The 23,326-nt window shown below is 43.2% G+C and overlaps 1 protein-coding gene across 4 annotated transcripts in view; it reads left to right on the forward strand.

Moving 5' to 3' along the window:
- The window catches only part of LOC116501442 (DDB1- and CUL4-associated factor 12-like), a 109,560-nt gene that overhangs the window by 66,965 nt on the left and 19,269 nt on the right, over nucleotides 1-23,326 (forward strand). For 3 of the 4 annotated variants that reach the window (XM_032207013.1, XM_032207016.1, XM_032207017.1), the window contains one exon: nucleotides 3,388-3,549. The exons of the other annotated variant lie outside the window; for it this stretch is intronic. In XM_032207013.1, coding sequence (XP_032062904.1) covers nucleotides 3,388-3,549 — 162 coding nt within the window. The remainder of the gene's footprint in view (nucleotides 1-3,387; nucleotides 3,550-23,326) is intronic. 4 annotated transcript variants of the gene reach the window in all.

The raw sequence follows: 23,326 nt of genomic DNA on the forward strand, positions 1-23,326 counted from the left end.
TCTAAAAGGTTGTTTCGGAAATGAGTCCCATTGACTGACTATTCTTTCTGGGGTGCCATGTCGCCATAGGACTTGCTTTTCAAGGCCCAGGATAGTGTTCCGGGCAGTGGCATGGGGCACAGGCTATGTTTCCAGCCATCCGGTGGTTGCTTCCACCATTGTATTTATGTGGCGCTTGCCATTGCGGGTTTGAGGGAGTGTGAGGTAATCAATCTGCCAAGCCTCTCCATATTTATATTTCAGCCATTGTCCTCCATACCAAAGAGGCTTTGACTGTTTGGCTTGCTTGATTGAAGCACATGTTTCACAATCATGAATAACCTGTGCAATAGTGTCCATGGTCAGGTCCACCTCTTGATCACGAGCCCATCTGTATGTTGCATCTCTACCTTGATGGCCCGAGGTGTCATGGGCCCATCGAGCTATAAATAATTCACCTTTATGTTGCCAGTCCAGGTCCACCTGAGCCACTTCAGTCTTAGCAGCCTGATCCACCTGCTGGTTGTTTTGATGTCCTTCAGTGGCCTGACTCTTGGGCACATGAGCATCTACGTGGCGTACTTTTACAACCAGGTTCTCCACTGATATCATATAAACTCACTTTAGGATAGAATAAATCTTGTGGTTAAAAATTAATGAGAACAAAATAGATGACATCTTGTTATCTGTCGACTTTCTGTTATGTTGAAGCATCTTGTTAATTTAAATATCCCGTTATCTGTCGACTCTCAGTTAGGCTGAAACTTGAGATAACTTGAGTCAACCTTCTATTATGTCTTGTTAACTGAAACATCCCATTATCTGCCGACCCTCAGTTAGGCTGAAACTTGAGATATCTTGAGCCAACTCGGCATTTCTGCAGCTTAGAAAACAACTGATTCAGCCAACCTGGCATTTTTTAAGCAAAAAGTGAAAAGTGCATCACGAGGAAGATCTACGGTCTTCCTCCCAAAGACCACTGCCCACATCCCGAAGACCCCGGCCCACAATTCTTGGAAGGCTTTGCGCAAGTGCAAGGACTGATAAGCTAATTAGCATACGAAGCGAGAGTAGGCAGGTTTAGGTATTGAATATGTATAGGAGTTAATAGAATATTCATTGTTTTGCTGTATAAATATGAGATAGTTTGTTACTTCAAACATGCACAATAGGTGGAGAGATCCCCCGTGCATCCAGCGCTGCAATAAAGAATATACCACTTAAAGAAATTTCAGCTTCGATCTTTGAATCAATATGGCGACCCAGATGGGACAACCTCTCTGACAGACCGCAGGACCCGCTGGGGACAGGACTCCCTAGGGTACCCCCGGGATTTCCCGGAGGGACTCCTCGACTCACCGGATCACTGCGGAGGCAGACAAGGACCCCATCATTGTAAGTGAGTATATTCTTTATTTTGGTTTGTTTGTCTGGTAGACCGGTCATCTGGAACTGTCTGTAGGTCGGAAGGTGATCTTCTGCAAGGCAGTGTTTGGTATATACTTTGTGGTTGGCACCATAAGTATATGTTTGGGGACCTTAAGGAAAGAGCTCGCTTTAAGGTCCATCTGGAATTGTGTTGCCTATTTCGGTTTTCTGACTCATGGAATGTGGTATTTAACTCTGGTTATTGTTACTGTGATTTTGGCAATATTCCTGGTGATAATAATAGGTTTGTGGCGTTGTTATAAGAAAGATATCATTACAGTGTTACATATTTTGGTTATCACATATTCCGTATACATATAATATGTGATATACAAATATCACATATTTGGTTATCTGACATGTGGAATTTGACTCTGATTATTGTTATTGTGACTTTGGCAATATCTCCTGGTAATAGTAGTAGTTTCATGACATCACTATTGAAAGATACCTGCGTGCCCGCATTTTTGTAAGTGATACGTGTATTCTGAAAGTGTGAACTGGAATATGGGGGTGCAAACAAGCTGTGAAATTCCAAAGAAAAGCACTTTAGGATGTGTTTTGAGTCATTGGAAGGATATTGGAGGATATGCCGGTGGAAGTGTAAACAGGAAAACATTGATAAAATATTGTAATCAATGGTGGCCGCTTTATAAGCTGGAACGTGGAGAAAAGTGGCCTTTTAATGGAGCCTTAAACTATAATACTTTTCAACAGTCAATGTTGTTTTTGAGAAGGAAAATAGGGTGGAATGTTGTATCAGCATCTTGGTGGGAAAAGGTACTGAATTAAGTTGGTCCCTGACTGCACCTTTGATGTTGGCATTAGAAAAGTACAGGCTGGAGAAAGATAAAGGAAGTGTTAAAAGGGTTGTTGAAAGTGTTAAAGGTGTTTGAAGTTGAATGAGCAGGGAAAGAGGATGTAGGAATGTTAACAGTTCTGCCTCAGCCCAGGGCTGAGATCTTAAAATCTTGGGTATCAGCCCTCTGGGGCAAAGGGATCATGATGGGTCCCAGAGAGTTGTCATGGAAACAGAAAAGCAGTTAACTCTTAAAACAACCTGAGTTCATGTGCGAGCTCAGATTGCCGATGGGACCGCTCAGGGAACTGTGGACAATTGCATTTCCCTGACCGACGCCCCACTAAGACCCTAATCATCCTGAAAATTATGAACGGTTAAGTAAATACTAAAATCTGGATGAATTGGGAATTGAGAATATGCTTCCAACAACATCCAAAAGAAACCCTGGCAATACTACAAACTAACCCTAAAAGTGAAATACCTTTAGAGATCACAGATCAAGTATATCCAGGAGTTTGGGCCACTGAAGTCCCTGGAAGAGCTAAAAATGTGACCTTAATAATTATTAAATTAAAGCCAGGAGAGAAACCCGTTAAGGTTAAGCAATATCCTTTGAGGATAGAAGATAGGAAAGGTATTAAAGAGATAATTGATAAATTTCTACAGTATGGATTGTTGATTGCATGTGAATCAGAATAAAATACACCCATATTGCCGATTAAAAAGGCAGATGGAAAAAGCTATAGGCTAGTTCAGGATCTGAGGGCCATAAATAAAATCTCTGAGGATATACATCCAGTAGTGGCAAACCCTTATACTTTGATGGCTAAATTAAAGAATAGTCAAGTCTGGTTTACTGTACTGGATTTAAAAGATGCCTTCTTCTGCCTAGCCTTAGCCACAGAAAGCCAAAACTTATTTGCTTTTGAATGGGAAAAACCCCGACTCAGGCAGAAAGACGCAGCTTACGTGGACAGTGCTACCTCAAGGATTCAAGAATAGCCCCACTATTTTTGGAAACCAATTAGCAAAGGAACTTGAAACTTGGATACCTATGGACACTGAAGGAGCTTTGTTACAATACGTAGATGATATCTTAATAGCTACCGAGACTAAAGAGAGTTGCATTCAATGGACTATAAGTCTTCTTAATTTTCTGGGTTTAAATGGATATTGAGTCTCTCAACAGAAAGCTCAGCTGGTTCAACAACGCGTGACCTACTTGGGATTTGGAATTTCGGGAGGTCAGCGAGAACTAGGAACTGAACGTAAGGAAGTCATTTGCCAGACTCCAGAACCCCAAACGGTAAAGGAGCTACGAACCTTTTTAGGAATGACAGGTTGGTGTCGCCTTTGGATTTATAATTATGGACTAATGGTAAAGCCTCTATATGAATTGATAAAGAGTAATCAGTCAAAGTTAGTCTGGACTGGAGAAGCACGAAACACCTTTAAACAACTTAAACGAGAATTGATGCAAGCTCCGGCTTTGGGATTACCGGATCTCTCAAAACCCTTTTGGTTGTTTTCTCATGAGAGACAAGGGATAGCTTTGGGAGTACTAGCACAAAGATTGGGTCCCTATAAACGAGCAGTAGCTTACTTCTCTAAACAAGTAGATGAAGTAAGTAAAGGATGGCCCGGATGCCTTCGAGCTGTTGCAGCTGTTGTTATCAATATACAAGAAGCTCGGAAGCTTACAATGGGACAGAAAATGACAGTGTTAGTCTCCCATATGGTCTCAACAGTTTTGGAACAAAAATGAAACCATTGGCTTTCACCACAGAGATTTTTAAAATATCAAGCAATATTAGTAGAACAAGATGATGTGGAAATTGTGGTCACTAACATCGTAAATCCAGCTTCTTTCCTTAGCGGAACTCTAGATGAACCTTTAACCAATGATTGTATAGAAACAATGGAGGCTGTGTATTCTAGTCGACCCAATCTTAAGGAAGAACCTTTAGAAGATGCTGACGAATCTTGGTATACTGATGGAAGCAGCTTCGTAAAACAAGGACAACGTAAGGCAGGATACGCTGTTACAGCTGCTCAACAGATAATCGAGTCTAAACCATTACCCCCTGGGACGTCCACCCAGAAAGCAGAGATAATTGCTCTTACGCGAGCACTGGAACTATCAGCAGGAAGGAAAATAAATATTTGGACAGATTCTAAATATGCATTCGGCGTGGTACATGCTCATGGAGCGATTTGGAGAGAACGTGGATTGCTGACCGCTCAAGGAAAACAGATAAAGCATGCTGAAGAAATTTTAAGGTTGTTAGAGGCAGTAAAACAACCAGAAAAGGTAGCTATCATGCATTGTCGGGGACACCAAAAGGGGAATGCCGATTTTGAAATTGGAAATCGATTGGCAGATCAGGAGGCTAAGCGGGCAGCTGAAATAATTGAGGTGAAGGCATTGTCTTTGATACCAGACAGTAAAATCCAAACTATATACATGAACCAAAAGCCAAATTATACAAAAGAAGACTTAAAATTAATTGAAGATTTGAAAGGTAAAATGAAACCAGATGGATGAGTATATTTAAAAGATAACTGCGTAATAATACCCTCTAATTTGACATGGCCCATAGTTCTTACAGAACACAATAAAACACATTGGGGAGCTGACACATTGCATAAGAACCTGACTCAGACAATAGTGGGACAAAATTTATATACAACAATAAAACAAGTAACTCAACAATGTAGCATCTGTTTACACAATAACCCCAATACCAAGAATAGAATAAAATTTGGAATAATCGGTAAAGGAAATTATCCGGGACAACAGTGGCAAATTGATTTTTCAGAACTCCCTAGAAAAGGGGGGTATCGTTATTTACTGGTTCTGACTGACACTTTTTCAGGATGGCCCAAAGCCTTTCCCTGTCGAACAAACAAAGCAAGAGAAGTGGTTAAAGTCTTGTTAAATGAAATAATACCACGCTTTGGGATTCCAGTAGCAATGTCTTCTGATAGAGGTTCACATTTTTGTGCACAAGTGGTACAACAGATAAGTAAGATTCTAAAGATAGATTGGCAACTGCATACTCCTTATAGACCGCAGACAAGTGGACAGGTAGAAAAAATGAATCATTTAATTAAACAACAAATAGCTGAAATCGGACAAGAAGCTAATTTGTCATGGCCTCAATCCCTCCCTTTAGCATTACTTAGAATCAGAGTTAAACCTAGAGTAAAAGAGAATTTGAGCCCCTTTGAAATCTTATATGGAAGGCCATATCAATTTCTATTTAGTGGAGAGGATCTAATGCAGCTGGGATCAGAATATTTATATACTTATATAACCGAACTTCAAAAACAATTAAATAAAGTACATAAATTTGTGTTAGGGACCAGGGCTAGAGGGTTGGATCAACCAATCCACCCCTTTAAGCCTGGGGACTATATATATATAAAGACTTTTTCAGGACAACCCCTAGAGGAAAAATGGAATGGACCATATCAAATGTTGCTGACAACTCACACTGCTATCAAGATTAGAGAACAAGCCTCTTGGATCCACTATTCCCGAGTGAAGAAAGCTCCAGAAGCCCCCTGGAAAGTAACGCCAGGTGACGATGAACTGAAACTAAAGCTTAGTCGAACAAAATGAGGACATTACGGTCTGGAGTATTTGGTAATACGGTTGGCAGAAAATTTGTTGATAGAATTGTTTTGTTTCTATGGCTTATAGTTGTAATTGTGATTCAGGAAGGTGCCTCTGTGATAACAGAGAGTGGTGAGTGGCCTTGGACTGAAGCCGTAACAACAGAGGATAAGAACTTTAATGGAAAGTTAGCATTTCTGATCATCTGGTGAACAAATGGTAACTATTTATATAAACCATCAGAATGGCAAAAATTAGGGGAAGAGTGGACACACCAAAGAACCATAGGGGATGAAATTAAAATAGAGTGCCAAATGATTAATGGAATGACCCATGAGAAAGTAACGGGGATTTTAGTAAAACTGATTTCCAAAAATGGCCAATGAGAAGGTTGTATTCGCCCAGGTAAATTGGATTGCTGGTATAATTTTATATTAACACAAAATGTAGTAATCAGCTGGTTTTGGACTAATAATGGCCAAAAGTTCAAAGTCAAGAAGGGTGAGGGCCTCATATTCGGCACTTCCTACAACAGTGAGACCCTCTACAACCCATGCCCCACCTCCAATCAAACTGGAACCCAAAATTTATGAAACAGGCCCATATGTAGTAAGGAACACAGGCCAACAGCAATTTAATCCAAAATGGTCACTCAAGCGTGTTGAATTGCTAATACAAATTAACATCTCGGCAGTTCAACCAGCCTGTTCTCCTTTCCTAAAGACATCATTTGAAGACTGGACAATATGGTCACAAAAGCAAGCACACTTCAGGGGCAGCACACAAAGAGACTTAACTGGAAGGCTAGGAACAGGGTTAGGAGTTTTAAATGGAATTGATTCAGAAATATTAATGAATAAGCTAGCCACAGCAACAAGTGATTTGACAAAACTAAAACAACCCCCACAATCATCCTTATTGGCATTGGGAACTAGTCAATGGCAAGTTTCAAAGGTGTTACCGAGATGGGAAAATGCAGAAGACCAAGACCACAAACTAATAATAGATGCGCTTAGTATGGTTCAAGATAATGTATCCTTAGCTCTTAGTTGTATGCAAGCACAGTTATGGTTGCAGGCAACGGCTGCCTTGATCATTAGGGAAGGAAGTGAAGACATTTTTCCAGCTGAAGTCCGAAAGACTGTTTGGGACAATGCCAATGATTTTGAGAAGAAGTTCCAGACCTTGTGGACCCTGGTAAATTTTACTTATGATCCCATTGTTAACATGGCTACTGCCTTTGTGCTTACTATACGTAATGGCACAGTTTATGTTATCCACCCCATCATTGCACTAGGATTAAACCATGAGGAGACAGTGCTCTATCCTTCGGAGCATAGAACATGGGCACGGATGGAGAATGGGAAATGGCAGTCTGTAAATCTAGAATCATGTGTTACCCGGGAACAACAAGGATTTATTTGTGAAAGCAATACAATTGATGCTCAGGATGTATTGATGCTCATCAATTCATCAAATTTTCTGGCAGACGAAGCTGCTGCCATCTAAATGCCAATCCTCCGCATCTTCTAGGGGTACATCTTTTAATTCTGGTCAGCTGGAGTATACTGTGTCCATGGTCTTGATGCAATCATGAATGGGTGATCTGGAAACTCTGTTACTCAGGAAAGAGGCTGGGTTCACAGTATTAGTGCCGAAAAAAAATTTAGTAAAATAATAGTCAATGCTACACATTTCTTTTCTTCTTTAGTAGCTATCACTTGTGTGTATTGCAACAGTGTCCTCATTTCCTGTTTGGTCTTTCAAGCTTCAAGGTCACAGGATAGTTGTTTCCCAAATATTGTATTATTACAGGGCTATTGTTTCTATATTCCAGGTGTTATAAATGAAGTCTCAACTCAATCTGAATTTAGTAATATTTATAAAAGGAATATTTATAAAAGGTATAAAAGGTATAAAAGGCAAGTAAACAGCACTGGGTGAGCGGGGAGTCTACGCTCCACCATCACGCACACACAAACATCAAACATTCTAAATATACAGAACATTGCTTTACATACTAAACACGAGTATGCCTATACATACGTACAATCAGGAAAGGTAACAAACAATCCTTTAAGTTCCATGACTTAACAGTCTCCATTTTCCATTCCTTTTGAACAATATGTCTTGCTTTAAGTTGTCAAGCAACTTGGTCTTCAGGCCTTATGTATCCCGTTCTTCCCGGATCGAAGAAAAGCATATCCATCTCCTTTTCAAGGCCAATAGGGCCTGGGTCAAAAGGCATGTCCAGGTCACCAGGGGGCATAACAGCAAAAGCCTTCGATGGCAGTAGCAGCAGAGGGGCCGATGGTGTAGCAGAAGGATCGGTGGACAAGCCCACAGCTCCCTCACTGTCTGGCAAACCACACGTTTCTGACTGTGGTCCCACATGGCTTTTTAAGGCCTCAGAGACTGCTCGCCAGGTGCCGAGCAATCCCGCTGCAACCTTGTCGTTTTTAGTTGCAGAGTCCCACACCTTGACCTCAATTTGGTCCCATGTTTCAGGATCATAAACTGTCTGATTATTAATAAGGAGAATAAGCTGTAAGGTTACCAGGACAGTCTTTGTTTCTAAGGACGTATGATTCCCCATAATGCGCAGCTGCTTACCAGTGAGAGGCAGTTGTGTGCGCGGGTTTGCTTCTCTCAGCTTGAGCTTCTTCCCATCTCCAGTGCGCCCATTTCCAGCGACTTTCTGTACGAGATTCTCTGAGCAGTTTGCTAAGTCTGTCCAAACTGGTTTAAAGATTGAAGCCGAAATTTCCTTAAGTGGTATATTCTTTATTGCAGTGCTGGATGCACGGGGGATCTCTCCACCAATCGTGCATGTTCGAAGTAACAAACCATCTCATATTTATACAGCAAAACGATGAATATTCTATTAACGCCTATACATATTCATTACCTAAACCCACCTACTCTCGCTTCGTATGCTAATTAGCTTATCAGTCCTTGCGCAAAGCCTTCCAAGAATTGTGGGCCGGGGTCTTTGGGATGTGGGCAGTGGTCTTTGGGAGGAAGACCGTAGATCTTCCTCGTGATGCACTTTTCACCTTTTGCTTAAAAAATGCCAGGTTGGCTGAATCAGTTGTTTTCCAAGCTGAGTTGGCTTTCAGCCTAACTGAGGGTCGACAGATAACAGGATGTTTCAATTAACAAGATGCTTCAACATAACAGAAGGTCGACAGATAACAAGATGTCATCTATTTTGTTCTCATTAATTTTTAACCACAAGATTTATTCTATCCTAAAGTGAGTTTATACAATATCATTCCCCCCTTTTCTGGAAAATCTAGTAAATTCTTTTACTTAATACGAAAATTTTTCTTCCCAGTCTTTATGATATGTACCCCTCAATACCTTGCCATGCACATTTGTCAAGGAGGCTAACATGGACATTCGTTGTAACAATTTCCAATTCCAAACAAGTAATACAAAAGACAATATTAAACTTATACCAACTAATATCAATAAAACAATAATTGGGTAACTCAATGTGTTTAAAATCCCAGTTGCATTTGGCGACCATCCAAAGAATTTATCCCACCAGTTGTGACTTGTGTCTTGTTTTACTCTTTGCGAAACTCTGCTTATTTCCTTTGTATCATGATGGACAGTGATTAGTTGTTAGACTTGATCAGCTGGTGGGATACCACTGGTGCCAAATATAGAAAATCACACCCGACGATTCTAACAAAGTTACAAATACAAAAGTTAGAATGATTTTTGCTAGGGAGAATTATGTTCTCCTTGTCTACTTCTACAAAATCACAAGCAGTTCTTAAACACACACAGCCTTGACAAATATATATACAAGCACAGTCTTTTGACTAGTATTTGGATGAATTTCAAGGTGGCAGACAACTTGCTCCGTGTCAAAACATACATCCTGAGCATCAATTGTATTGCTTTCACAAATAAATCCTTGTTGTTCCCGGGTAACACATGATTCTAGATTTACAGACTGCCATTTCCCATTCTCCATCCGTGCCCATGTTCTATGCTCCGAAGGATAGAGCACTGTCTCCTCATGGTTTAATCCTAGTGCAATGATGGGGTGGATAACATAAACTGTGCCATTACGTATAGTAAGCACAAAGGCAGTAGCCATGTTAACAATGGGATCATAAGTAAAATTTACCAGGGTCCACAAGGTCTGGAACTTCTTCTCAAAATCATTGGCATTGTCCCAAACAGTCTTTCGGACTTCAGCTGGAAAAATGTCTTCACTTCCTTCCCTAATGATCAAGGCAGCCGTTGCCTGCAACCATAACTGTGCTTGCATACAACTAAGAGCTAAGGATACATTATCTTGAACCATACTAAGTGCATCTATTATTAGTTTGTTGTAGTCCAATTTACCTGGGCGAATACAGACTTCTCGTTGGCCATTTTTGGAAATCAGTTTATTAACAGTTTTACTTTAGGTCAGAGGTTGGGCTCGATGATCTTGAGGTCTCTTCCAACCTAGAAATTCTGTGATTCTGTGATTCTGTATTACCAAATACTCCCGACCGTAATGTCCTCATTTTGTTCGACTAAGCTTTAGTTTCAGTTCATCGTCACCTGGCGTTACTTTCCAGGGGGCTTCTGGAGCTTTCTTCACTTGGGAATAGTGGATCCAAGAGGCTCGTTCTCTAATCTTGATAGCAGTGTGAGTTGTCAGCAACATTTGATATGGTCCATTCCATTTTTCCTCTAGGGGTTGTCCTGAAAAAGTCTTTATATATATATAGTCCCCAGGCTTAAAGGGGTAGATTGGTTGATCCAACCCTCTAGCCCTGGTCCCTAACACAAATTTATGTACTTTATTTAATTGTTTTTGAAGTTCGGTTATATAAGTATATAAATATTCTGATCCCAGCTGCATTAGATCCTCTCCACTAAATAGAAATTGATATGGCCTTCCATATAAGATTTCAAAGGGGCTCAAATTCTCTTTTACTCTAGGTTTAACTCTGATTCTAAGTAATGCTAAAGGGAGGGATTGAGGCCATGACAAATTAGCTTCTTGTCCGATTTCAGCTATTTGTTGTTTAATTAAATGGTTCATTTTTTCTACCTGTCCACTTGTCTGCGGTCTATAAGGAGTATGCAGTTGCCAATCTATCTTTAGAATCTTACTTATCTGTTGTACCACTTGTGCACAAAAATGTGAACCTCTATCAGAAGACATTGCTACTGGAATCCCAAAGCATGGTATTATTTCATTTAACAACACTTGGCTTGGACTGGCGCACGCTTCGTTGGGTTACAAACTGGCTGAATAGCCGGGCTCAAAGAGTCGTGGTAAATGGAGTCAAGTCCAGTTGGAGGCCAATTGTTTGGAATTGGAAATTGTTACAATGAATGTCCATGTTAGCCTCCTTGACAAATGTGCATGGCAAGGTATTGAGGGTGTTAGAAATGGCTCAATCTTCAAAATAGGATTAAATAAAAAAATAGGATTTATTAAAAGAATATAAAAGAATAGAGGTAAGCAAACAGCGCTGGGTGCACCGGGAGTCTCCGCTCCACCAGGACGCACACCAGTTACATCAAGTAGCTGATTTTTATGCTCCTAGACTAATACATATTCATTACTACTTCTAAAAAAAAACAGATATTATAATTAGCTTCCGGGGTCCAGTCCCTCCTACTGGAGCATGCGCATCAGTCTCCTCTGGGGGTCTCTAGGGGTCTTTCATGCTGAAGGCTTGTAGTCTTCCTCTCCAAGTTTTTTTCTCGTCCTTCCCCTTTGTACTCCTTTGGCACCGTACCAAGTTTATAGAACATTTTCTGCAGGTCTTGTCTCCCAGCCGTCCTTCAGCTTCTTTTTTCTTCTTCTTAATCTCTTGGCCACCTGGCCAGATATCAGAGGCCTGCATAGTATCCCATAACAGTCACTAGTTGTTATCAGTTGTTCTGAAACCCCCAGACATCAAAGACTTCATACAAACACAAATAGCTTTCTTATTGACACTTCACCAGTAATTAAAACATTCTTCACCAGCCATTCACAGGGACAGTCACACCTATAGCAGTGTTAAGTTAATCTCGAAGAAGACAGAAAAAAGGCTGTAACTGTTAGAAATAGAAGTCCGGAATAACAAAAGCAAACAGGTCCATAAATTTGAGGAGTATTTTCTGAAGACTTGATAAATTGACTAGAATGAGGGGGAGACTGGGACACACTGCATCTGTGGTTCAAGAATTAAATTGCCAGTGCAGGACCCAGAGGCAGACAGGACTGTTCTTTATGGACACGAATTGTTAAAACATTCCTAACAATCCCTTATCTTCTTTTTAATATCAACAATTCGTGTCTCTTCTGTTGTTAATAACTGGATTTCATCAGTCTGTTCTTGGAGGGTCCAATTCTTAAGCATCATAATTGACATATCCCCTTCTTTTTTTAATGAAGTTATTACCAATGTACTATTTATCACGCGGTGTATTAATAATGTAAGGCAAGGTATCATGCAAGGTATAAACAATAACATCATTACACCACATAACAATAAAAATAACACCCTTTTAACCCATGGTCCACCAGGCTGCCATGAAAATAAATCCCATTCCATATCCTTCTAGGTTTGTGCTCGCTCGCTCACCTCCCCCCTTCCTTCTCTGGGATGGGAGAGAGAAATGGGAAATTGAAGCCTGTGAGTTGAGATAAAAACAAGAAAATAAAAACAATAATAATAATAATAATAATAATAATATTACTACTAGTAATAATGTGTACGAAACAAGTGATGCACAATGCAATTGCTCACCACCTGCTGTGCGATGCCCAGCCTAACCCCGATCAGTCCGGCCCTCCTCCCAGCCTGCCTGCTGGCAGGACAGTGAGAAGCTGAAACATCCTTGGCTTGGTGTAAGCACTGCTCTGTAACAATTAAAACATCAGCATATTATTAGCATTCTTCTCATCCTAAACCAGAACATAACATTCTATCAGTTACTAGGAAGAAACACCCTTTTCATCAATCTTTAAACAGCAATTACTAAAGCTAAATTTTCCACAGACTTCTCCTTCTTGTGCTAGTAAATAATCCAAAGCTAGGCAATTTTGATACAAAGCAGTTCTCATAACTCATTTATAACTCATTTAGATCAGTTCTCATCATTTATAGAATAGAATCATAGAATCATAGAATATCCTGAGTTGGAAGGGACCCTTAAGGATCATCAAGTCCAACTCTTGACACCGCACAGGTCTACCCAAAAGTTCAGACCATGTGCCTAAGTTCACAGTCCAATCTCTTCTTAAATTCAGACAGGCTCGGTGCAGTGACCACTTCCCTGGGGAGCCTGTTCCAGTGTGCAACCACCCTCTCTGTGAAGAACCCCCTCCTGACGTCCAGCCTAAATTTCCCCTGCCTCAGCTTAACCCCGTTCCCGCGGGTCCTGTCACTAGTGTTAATGGAGAAAAGGTCTCCTGCCTCTCGACACCCCCTTACGAGGAAGTTGTAGACTGTGATGAGGTCTCCCCTCAGCCTCCTCTTCTCCAGGCTGAACAGGCCCAGTGACCTCAGCCGTTCCTCGTACGTCTTCCCCTCCAGGCCTTTCACCATCTTCGTAGCCCTCCTCTGGACACTTTCCAACAGTTTCATGTCCTTTTTATACTGTGGTGCCCAGAACTGCACACAGTACTCGAGGTGAGGCCGCACCAGTGCAGAGTAGAGCGGGACAATCACCTCCCTTGACCTACTAGCGATGCCGTGCTTGATGCACCCCAGGACACGATTGGCCCTCCTGGCTGCCAGGGCACATTGCTGGCTCATATTCAACTTGCTGTCTACCACGACCCCCAGATCCCTCTCTTCTAGGCTGCTCTCCAGCGTCTCATCGCCCAGTCTGTACGTGCAGCCAGGGTTTCCCCGTCCCAGGTGCAGGACCCGGCACTTGCTCTTATTGAACTTCATGCGGTTGGTGATCGCCCAGCTCTCCAACCTGTCCAGATCCCTCTGTAAGGCCTTTACGCCCTCATTCGAGTCCACAACTCCTCCAAGTTTGGTGTCATCAGCAAACTTGCTCAAAATACCCTCTATTCCTACATCCAGATCGTTTATGAAAATATTGAAAAGTACCGGCCCTAAAATGGAGCCTTGAGGGACCCCACTGGTGACCGCCCGCCAGCCTGACGCAGCCCCATTTACCATAACCCTTTGGGCCCTGCCCGTTAGCCAATTGCTCACCCATCTTATGATGTTTTTATTTAGCTGTATGGTGGACATTTTGTCCAGTAGGATCCTATGGGAAACCGTGTCAAAAGCCTTGCTGAAGTCCAAAAAAATCACATCAGCTGGTTTCCCTTGGTCCACCATACGGGTGATCTTATCATAAAAGGAAATCAGGTTAGTTAGGCAGGACCTACCCTTCACAAACCCATGCTGGCTGGGACCAATGACTGCTTTGTCCCCCAGGTGCGCCTCAATAAGTCCGAGAACCAACTTCTCCATGATTTTACCAGGCACTGACGTGAGACTGACAGGCCTGTAATTGCTAGGGTCTTCTTTCTGACCCTTCTTGAAAATTGGCACAACATTTACCAGCTTCCAGTCTACCGGGACCTCTCCAAATTCCCAGGATCGTTGAAAAATAATTGAAAGAGGTTCCGCGATGACATCCGCCAGCTCTTTCAGCACCCGGGGATGAATCCCATCCGGACCCATGGACTTGTAGGGATCCAGGTGGAGTAGCAAATCCCGCACACGTTCAGGGTCAGTTGGGAGTTTGTCATCCCCACCGTCCCAGCCCTCCAGCTCAGGACACCCTGGGTCCCGAAGCCCATCATCGGCATTGAAGACAGAGGCAAAGAAGGCGTTAAGCGTCTCTGCTTTGCCTACGTCATCGTCTGTGAGGAGACCTTCCCTGTCAAGGAGCGGCCCTATGTATTCTTTAGTTCTCCTTTAGTTCTCTCTAAGTTATAACACTTGCTTTGTTTGTTCGACAAGGAAAAGCTTCGGGCCATCCTGAAAACGTGTCAGTCAGAACCAGTAAATAACAATACCCCCCTTTCCTAGGGAGTTCTGAAAAAATCAATTTACCACTGTTGTCCCAAAAAATTTCCTTTACCGATTATTCCAAATAATCCACCCAGCGCGTCACTTTGTCATAGAAGGAGATCAGGTTCGTCAAGCAGGACCTGCCTTTCATAAACCCATGCTGACTGGGCCTGATCACCTGGTTGCCCTGCACGTGCTGCGTGATGACACTCAAGATAATCTGCTCCATGAGCTTCCCTGGCACTGAGGTCAAACTGACAGGCCTATAGTTCCTTGGGTCTGCCCTCCGGCCCTTCTTGTAGATGGGCATCACGTTTGCTAGCCACCAGTCAACTGGGACCTCCCCTGATAGCCAGGACTGTTGATAAATGATGGTAAGCGGCTTGGCCAGCTCCTCCGCCAGTTCTCTCAGTACCCTTGGGTGGATCCCATCCGGCGCCATCGACTTGAGCATATCCAAGTGCCGTAGCAGGTCACCAAACAGTTCTTCGTGGATAGTGAGGGCCACATCCTGCTCCCCATCCCCTTCCACCAGCTCAGGGTACTGGGTATCCAGAGAACAACAGGTATTGCCGCTAAAGACTGAGGCAAAGAAGGCATTGAGCACCTCCGCCTTTTCCTCATCTCTTGTAACTAAGTTTCCCCCTGCATCCAGTAAAGGATGGAGATTCTCCTTAGTCCTCCTTTTTGTGCTGATGTATTTATAAAAACGTATTTTGTTATCTTTAACGGCAGTAGCCAGACTGAGCTCCAGATGAGCTTTGGCCTTTCTAATTTTGTCCCTGCACAGCCTCGCAACATCCTTATAGTCCTCCCTAGTGGCCTGCCCACTTTTCCAAAGATTATAAACCCTCTTTTTTCTCCTAAGCTCAAGATGCAACTCTCTGTTGAGCCAGGCTGGTCTTCTTCCCCGCCAGCTCGTCTTTGGGCACGTGGGGACAGACCGTTCCTGCGCCATTAAGATTTCCCTCTTGAAGAGCGCCCAGCCTTCCTGGACTCCTCTGCCCTTCAGAACCGCCTCCCAAGGGAAAATTCTATTCTCCCAAGGGAATTCTATTAACGCCTATACATATTCATTACTTAAACCCGCCTACTCTCGCTTCGTATGCTAATTAGCTTATCAGTCCTTGCGCTTGTGCAAAGCCTTCCAAGAATTGTGGGCCGGGGTCTTCAGGATGTGGGCAGTGGTCTTTGGGATCTCGTGATGCACTTTTCACCTTTTGCTTAAAAAATGCCAGGTAGGATGAATCAGTTGTTTTCCAAGCTGAGTTGGCTTTCGGCCTAACTGAGGGTTGGCAGATAACGGGGATGTCTCAGTTAACAAGACATAACAGAAGGTTGACTCAAGTTATCTCAAGTCTCAGTCTGACTGAGGGTCGACAGATAACGGGATGTTTCAATTAACAAGATGCTTCAACATAACAGAAGGTCGACAGATAACAAGATGTCGTATATTTTGTTCTCATTAATTTTTAACCACAAGATTTATTCTATCCTAAAGTGAGTCTATACAATATCAAAACCTATCTTCATGAGGTGATCAATGTGCCTGTTCCCATCCTGGACACCGTTCTGCTAGCCTGTTCCTTTTTATTCCTTCTTTTTGCTTCTTTATTGATGACATAACTTCATCGTGTTGCCTTTTTTTTTTTTATCTTGAGGGCAGGTTCCCCTCTTATACCCTTCTCTCCACGGCAGTCCTTTTCAAAACAACTTTTCATTGGTCAAACAAGTTTGAATATAACAACAACAGCAAACACACAGAAACTTCCACGCCTTAACGGCTGGAGAACAAGAAACCTGGGACTGTGTGGAGTCTCCTGAATCACCCTTCTTTGTTCCCTCTAAACTCTTTTACATTCCTGATGGCCTCATCGTTAAGAGTCCGATGTTATCATCAACCACGGACAGGGCTTTCCGAACCCCATGGCCACACTCCCAAATCTCACCCTTCTTTATTAATATCAACCATTTTCTGGACATGAATTACCACTCCATATATAACACAGGGATATTCTTGAACCCCTGTGGTAACACAGTCCAAGTAAGCTGAGTTTTCCATCCTCTATTAGGATTTTCCCATTCAAAGGAAAAGAGTTTCTGGCTTTCAGTTGCCACGGGCAGGCAGAAAAAGGCATCCTTTCAATCTAGTACCATGAACCAAACGTGACTGTTCTCTAATTTTGTCAAAAGGTTATTTCCAGTTTTCCTTGTTCAAAAGAAATTTTTGCATCCAGTTTTTCCAGCAAGTCCCTTCCTAAGAAGGACCTTGGCAAATTGTGTAAGTATAAAAATTGATGAATTCCAATCATTTTTCCCAATTTAAATTTCAAGCATTGCAAAAAAATGCCTTTTCCTGTTTGCCAATTGCTCCTATTACATTTACAGACTCAGCGCTTTTCCAGAGTCAATTTTTGAATTAACACAGAGAAAGAAGCTCCCTTAACCAAAAAAAATTCAAGCCTCTCTCTTTGTTCCCTAGCTTTATTTCAACCAGTGGACCTGCTGGGGTAGATGCCCCAGGTCCCCATCATTCCTGACTGTTGTACTGCTTAATGGAACAGGATCAGTCCATCCCCACGTGCCCAAAGACGAGCCGGCGTGAAAGAAGACCGGCCTGGCTCAACAAAGAGTTGCATCTTGAGATTAAGAGAAAAAAAGAGGGTTTATAATCTTTGGAAAAAAGGGCGGGCCACTGAGGAGGACTATAAGGATGTTGCGAGGCTGTGCAGGGACAAAATTAGAAAGGCCAAAGCTCATCTGGAGCTCAGTCTGGCTACTGCTGTTAAAGATAACAAAAAATCTTTTTACAAATACATCAACGCAAAATGGAGGACTAAGGAGAATCTACATCCTTTACTGGATGCGGGGGGAAACCTAATTACAAAAGATGAGGAAAAAGCGAAGGTGCTTAATGCCTTCTTTGCCTCAGTCTTTAGCGGCAATACCTGTTGTTCTCTGGATACCCAGTACCCTGAGCTGGTGGAAGGGGATGGGGAGCAGAATGTGGCCCTCACTATCCACGAAGAACTGGTTGGTGACCTGCTACAGCACTCCGATGTACGCAAGTCGATGGGGCCGGATGGGATCCACCCAAGGGTACTGAGAGAACTGGCGGAGGAGCTGGCCAAGCTGCTTACGATCATTTATCAGCAGTCCTGGCTATTGGGGGAGGTCCCAGTTGACTGGCGGCTAGCAAACGTGATGCCCATCTACAAGAAGGGCCGGAGGGCAGACCCAAGGAACCTGTCAGTTTGACCTGTCAGTTTGACCTCAGTGCCAGGGAAGCTCATGGAGCAGATTATCTTGAGTGTCATCACGCAGCACGTGCAGGGCAACCAGGTGATCAGGCCCAGTCAGCATGGGTTTATGAAAGGCAGGTCCTGCTTGACGAACCTGATCTCCTTCTATGACAAAGTGACACGCTGGGTGGATGAGGGAAAGGCTGTGGATGTGGTCTACCTTGACTTCAGCAAGGCTTTTGACACCGTCTCCCACAGCATTCTCCTCGAGAAACTGGCTGCTCTTGGCTTGGACTGGCGTATGCTTCATTAGTTTAGAAACTGGCTGGATAGCTGGGCCCAAAGAGTTGTGGTGAAAGGAGTCAAATCCATCTGGAGGCCGGTCACTAGTGGCATTCCCGAGGGCTCAGTACTAGAGCCAGTTCTCTTACAAGACTTACGAGGAGTGGCTGAGGGAGCTGGGGTTGTTCAGTCTGGAGAAGAGGAGGCTCAAGGGTGACCTTTTCACACTCTACAGGTACTTTAAAGGAGGCTGCAGTGAGGTGGGGGTTGGTCTATTCTCCCATGTGCCCGGTGATATGATGAGGGGGAATGGACTAAAGTTGCAACAGGGGAGGTTTAGGTTGGATCTTAGGAAAAAATGATTTACCGAAAGGGTTGTTAGACAGTGGAATGGGCTGCCCAGGGAAGTGGAGTCACCATCCCTGGAGGTCTTTAAAAGACGTTTAGATGTAGAGCTTAGGGATATAGTTAAGTGGAGGACTGGTTAGTGTTAGGTCAGGGGTTGGATTCAGTGATCTTGGAGGTTTCTTCCAACCTAGGTGATTCTGTGATTCTGTGAACTCGCCTTGGTTATATGCAGTAAAGAGTTACATATGCATGAAGTTTCCCAATGTGTGTATACATATGCATGACCTATCCTGGCTTCATATTAAAATTATCTCCAAGAAGTCATTTCCATAAACTCCTCCCATCTGCGCTTGCATAGTGTCTCCTGGTGGTGGTCTCCGGGGGTCGTGGGGATGAAGGCTGATAATTCTTCTTCATCACCACTAGTTGACCCCCTGCCTTTGTGCAGACTCAGCTGCTCTTGGCTCTTGTCCAAACCACAGGGTCGGTCTCAGCCTGTTCTTGAGACAGGATCTCTGTTTTTATCAGTAACCATCCTTTGTGAGAGGCCCCAAGACTCCTTGTTTCAGTTGATTTGCACAGTAGTAAGCAAAGACATTAAGCAGCATCTGTTTTTAATACAATAATCTAGGTATTCATTAGTCAGCATTCTGTCTACTAGGATTCTCTTAACTCCCTCTCTCACCATGACCGCTTCCCCGTGGAGCGTGTCCCAGCGCCCAGCCACCTTCTCAGTTGTGGGAACAAAAATGTTGGTTTTTTTGCACCAGAATTGGTAACAAGCACAGGAAGTACCAGACATGCTGCTTCTTGGGAATGCCCAATGTATGGGGGGCAGGAGGGGGAAGAAAGACAAGTACTAAATAAATATTCAACAGAAAAGCATTTACTGGGTGCAGGTGACCGTGTAAGAAAGAGGTGTTTTTTTCTAGAGTTGTTACATTGTTTAGAGTTATATTGTTTGCAGGGATGTGGTATTGAGATATGCTTGCAGTGATGACAAAGCTTAACAGACAACCTTGTAAAATGCAGACAACCAGACTCCCTAGTGCAAATTAGGTGAAATTCATGGTATCAAGTCAAGCCAGATAAGGGAAGAAACATTACCACCTCACAGATTAAAAAGTCAAAAGAAATTTTAAAAAATAACAGGCTGGTAACTGAAAGCCATGTATTATCTGTGAAACGTCAGATAGGTTGTGAACCTGGGCTACCCAGTCAATGGGGAAACGGGAGGGTCCCGGTTGTTGAGAAACAAAGTATATAAACTGTACTATGTGACTAGTAGGCGCGCTTCTGCTTGTGGGATGTCCACCATTGCAATCACGAATAAAAATGCAACTTCACTGAGATCCTCGTCTGAGCCTAAGTTATTGGCTACAGAGTGTTTCTCACAATTTGGGGGCTCATCCGGGATCCTGTCACCTGCCGGGGAGCCTCACCGCCGCAGCAACAGGAAGGCATGTCCCGCTGATTTCAGCGGTCCTGTGCATCGACAGTGGCGGTTCTGCGGAGAGCTATCAGAGGGCTCAAGGCTGATTAAAGAGGCAGGATCCATGAAATATTAGGGAAAGGAAGAAGGTAGGCACTCTGTTTTTTAAGAATTGACCCAGTAACTCTGTGCACAGACCAAGGTAAGAAATATTAAGTATTGCCTTGGGGGTCGGGTGAGACTCTGTGTGATGTGTGATTGAGACGTACTTTTGTACGAAGCAAGTGTGGAGTCTTGACCTGTGGTTCTGTAGATCTGCAAGGGGCCCGTCTGTAGATGGATGAAGCATGAGATAAGAGAGAGAAAGGAAGAGTCTCGGGAAATCTGGTGTACGATACCCCTTGCATGGTGAAGTGCTTGGCAGTACTAAGTATGTTGTTTACAGGGGAAGAAAGGGGAATGATCAAGAGGACATCCGCTATCTGAGAATAAGAAAATAAGGAGCATAGTCTAGGCTCTGGTAAAAATTAGAACAAGGTAGAAGAGATATTGAGAATATTGAGAATTTTGCCTTCCTTGATACTAACAGTACTAACAGAATGAGTACTGTCCATTGCAGGGTGCAATGGACAAATTACGACTATGATTATTGTGACAAATAGCTGTTTCAGCCAAGTTAAATTCGGTAGCCAGGAAGTTGATTTTTCTAACAAATCTCTAATCCCCCAAGGGGGAATTCCCCAAGAGGAATCATCCTGAGCTACTGCATGTAGGATTTTTTTTTTCCCACAAATTTTTCCCAAATCTGTCTCTATCTGTTTTTGCTTTTTTATATATACACAAGTCTGATTTATTACTGTACATAGTCCCCCTTCCTTAGCTAAATGCATGTCCAGTTTTGGACATGCTAAGATAATGCTCCCGCCTTCCTCCTTGTTACACTCAAAACATTTAAGAACAAAATAGGATTACAAGATACACCACCGGGCCCATGTATTGGGCATCACCAACCAAAACTTGGATAAAACAGCACTTTGTTCGCCTCCGGCCATTCCCCTCGTGGAGAATACGGAACCGTGTATTGGAACTTCGCACTCGCTTCACAGCGATGCTGCGTCTCACTCACAGCACAATCACGCAATCACACAGAGCGGCCCCTTGCACTTCTCGTTCATACTACAAGAATATATAATTTAGAATGATAACCAACCAAACAAGTATGGTTTCTGACTGTGTTCTTTGTGGAGTGACTCACTCCACAACGATACTTTGTTTCAAACGCATACACTTACACAGATGCTTTCAACATGAGATACCCAGACATCCACAAATAAGACATTCAATTATTAACACTCCAATAAATCACAATTTTGAGAGGCCCGCTTACCCTTCTTCTGCTTCTTATAGTCATTAGCAGGTCCGTCCTGGCTCCCAAAACTGGGATGCAGCAGTAAGCTCGGATTTGCTTGATCTACTCCCAAGATCGCTAGCAACCACTCTATCGGTCAGCAAATGCCCCTTGACCACTCTGTCGGTCACCAAATCTCCCTTGACTGCTCTATCGGTCAGCCTGTAGGGTACCCTCCTCCCATATGGGGACTATGCTGCACTCCAGATATCTCTGCACAATTTACCAGCTGCCCCAGCCATGCATATGACTTACAGGCCCTTCCTGTACTGTAAAACATACCATTTATCTGCAGCTTCAGGAGGTCCTTGTCTACTTCTTCAGTGAGCGGCTGAGAGTGGAGTCCCCTCCGAGGAAAATGCTCAGGGTGCACCTAGGGGCATCCGCTCCGCAGGCAATCCCACAGCTGAGCAGAGCGTCTCCTGGCTGGCTTGCCAAACTGATGTGCGGAAAGCAAACTCCACAATCAGTAAGATTGTAATGTAGGTATGTTTATTCAGCGCTGGCTGGCACTGGGGGTAGTCCCACCAAAGTCGTGTGCACCCCAACGCGGCAGTTGCCTCGGCTATATGTGGTGAAGAGTTACATATGCATGAAGTTTCTCAAGACGCCTATACATATGCATGACCTATCCCTGCTTTGTTCCAGAGAGTCATTTTCATAGAATCCTCCTATCCACGCTTGCGCAGTGTTTTCTGGTACTGGTCGCTGAGGGTCATGGGGATGAAGATTAGTGAGTCTTCCTCGTCACCACTGGTTGATCCCTCATCTCAGCGCAGATTCATAAGCTTCTCAGCTTCTGCTTAAACTGCAGATTCGGTTTGAGTTGGTTCTTGAAATGTTTCCTGTTTTCTGTCAGGAACTGTTTTTCGTGAGGAATCCCAGAATTTCCTGCCTCAATTTCTTTGCACAATAGGTAGCGGAAGATATAGTACATGTCCCTTACCTGTCTTATCTACTAAAATTCTTTCAGCCTCCTCTCAAGATGCAGAAAAAAGAAGTCGAGTAAATAAGGCATCTAATGTCGGAAGGAAAATGAAGAATAAATCCAGAGAGGATTCAGGGAATTGTTGAAAACTAAGAAAGAACTAAAAAGTTTTAAGAGAAAGATTTTTTTTAAGGAATCAGGAGCCACGAAGTCTGAAGGAAAATGGATACTCCCTGATGGGAGAGAAATGATGAATAAAGCACCAATGAGGCAAATATTAATTGTTTTACATCAAGAGTCATCGGGAGGTGCAAGCAATGTGTGATGTTGCACTAAGAAAGTATGTCTGTGTAGGAATATACACTTCAGTGAAACAAATATGCAGAGGATGTACCATATGTCAAAAGGTAAATAAAAAGGTCATCCGTAACCCACCTAGAGGGGGACGGGAGCCAGGGATTTGACTTCTCCAAAGGATACAGGTAGACTTCACTGAGTTACCTGAAGTAGGGAGACTTAAGTACTTGTTTGTCCTAATTGACCACGTGATTGGATGGGTGTAAGCTTTCCCCTTGGTATCTGCCACTGCGAACATGGTGGCTAAGGTATCACTGGAGCAAACATTCTGGGCAACATTTAAACAGCACTTCTTCCAAGCTCAGGATCAGTGCATCCTGAAGAGTAGGAAACTGGGTAAGGGGGTCAGGAAAACTGCGTCGATGAGCAAGGAGCTCATCGATAAGATCAAAAGGAAGAGGAAATTCTATGAAATGTGGAAAAACGGCCTGTCCTCTTGGGAGGAGTACAGAAGTGTTGTCAGAGCCTGCAGGGATGTGACGAGGAAAGCTAAAGCCCACCTAGA

This window comes from Aythya fuligula, chromosome W (genome assembly GCF_009819795.1).
Source record: "Aythya fuligula isolate bAytFul2 chromosome W, bAytFul2.pri, whole genome shotgun sequence".
NCBI lineage: Eukaryota > Metazoa > Chordata > Aves > Anseriformes > Anatidae > Aythya > Aythya fuligula.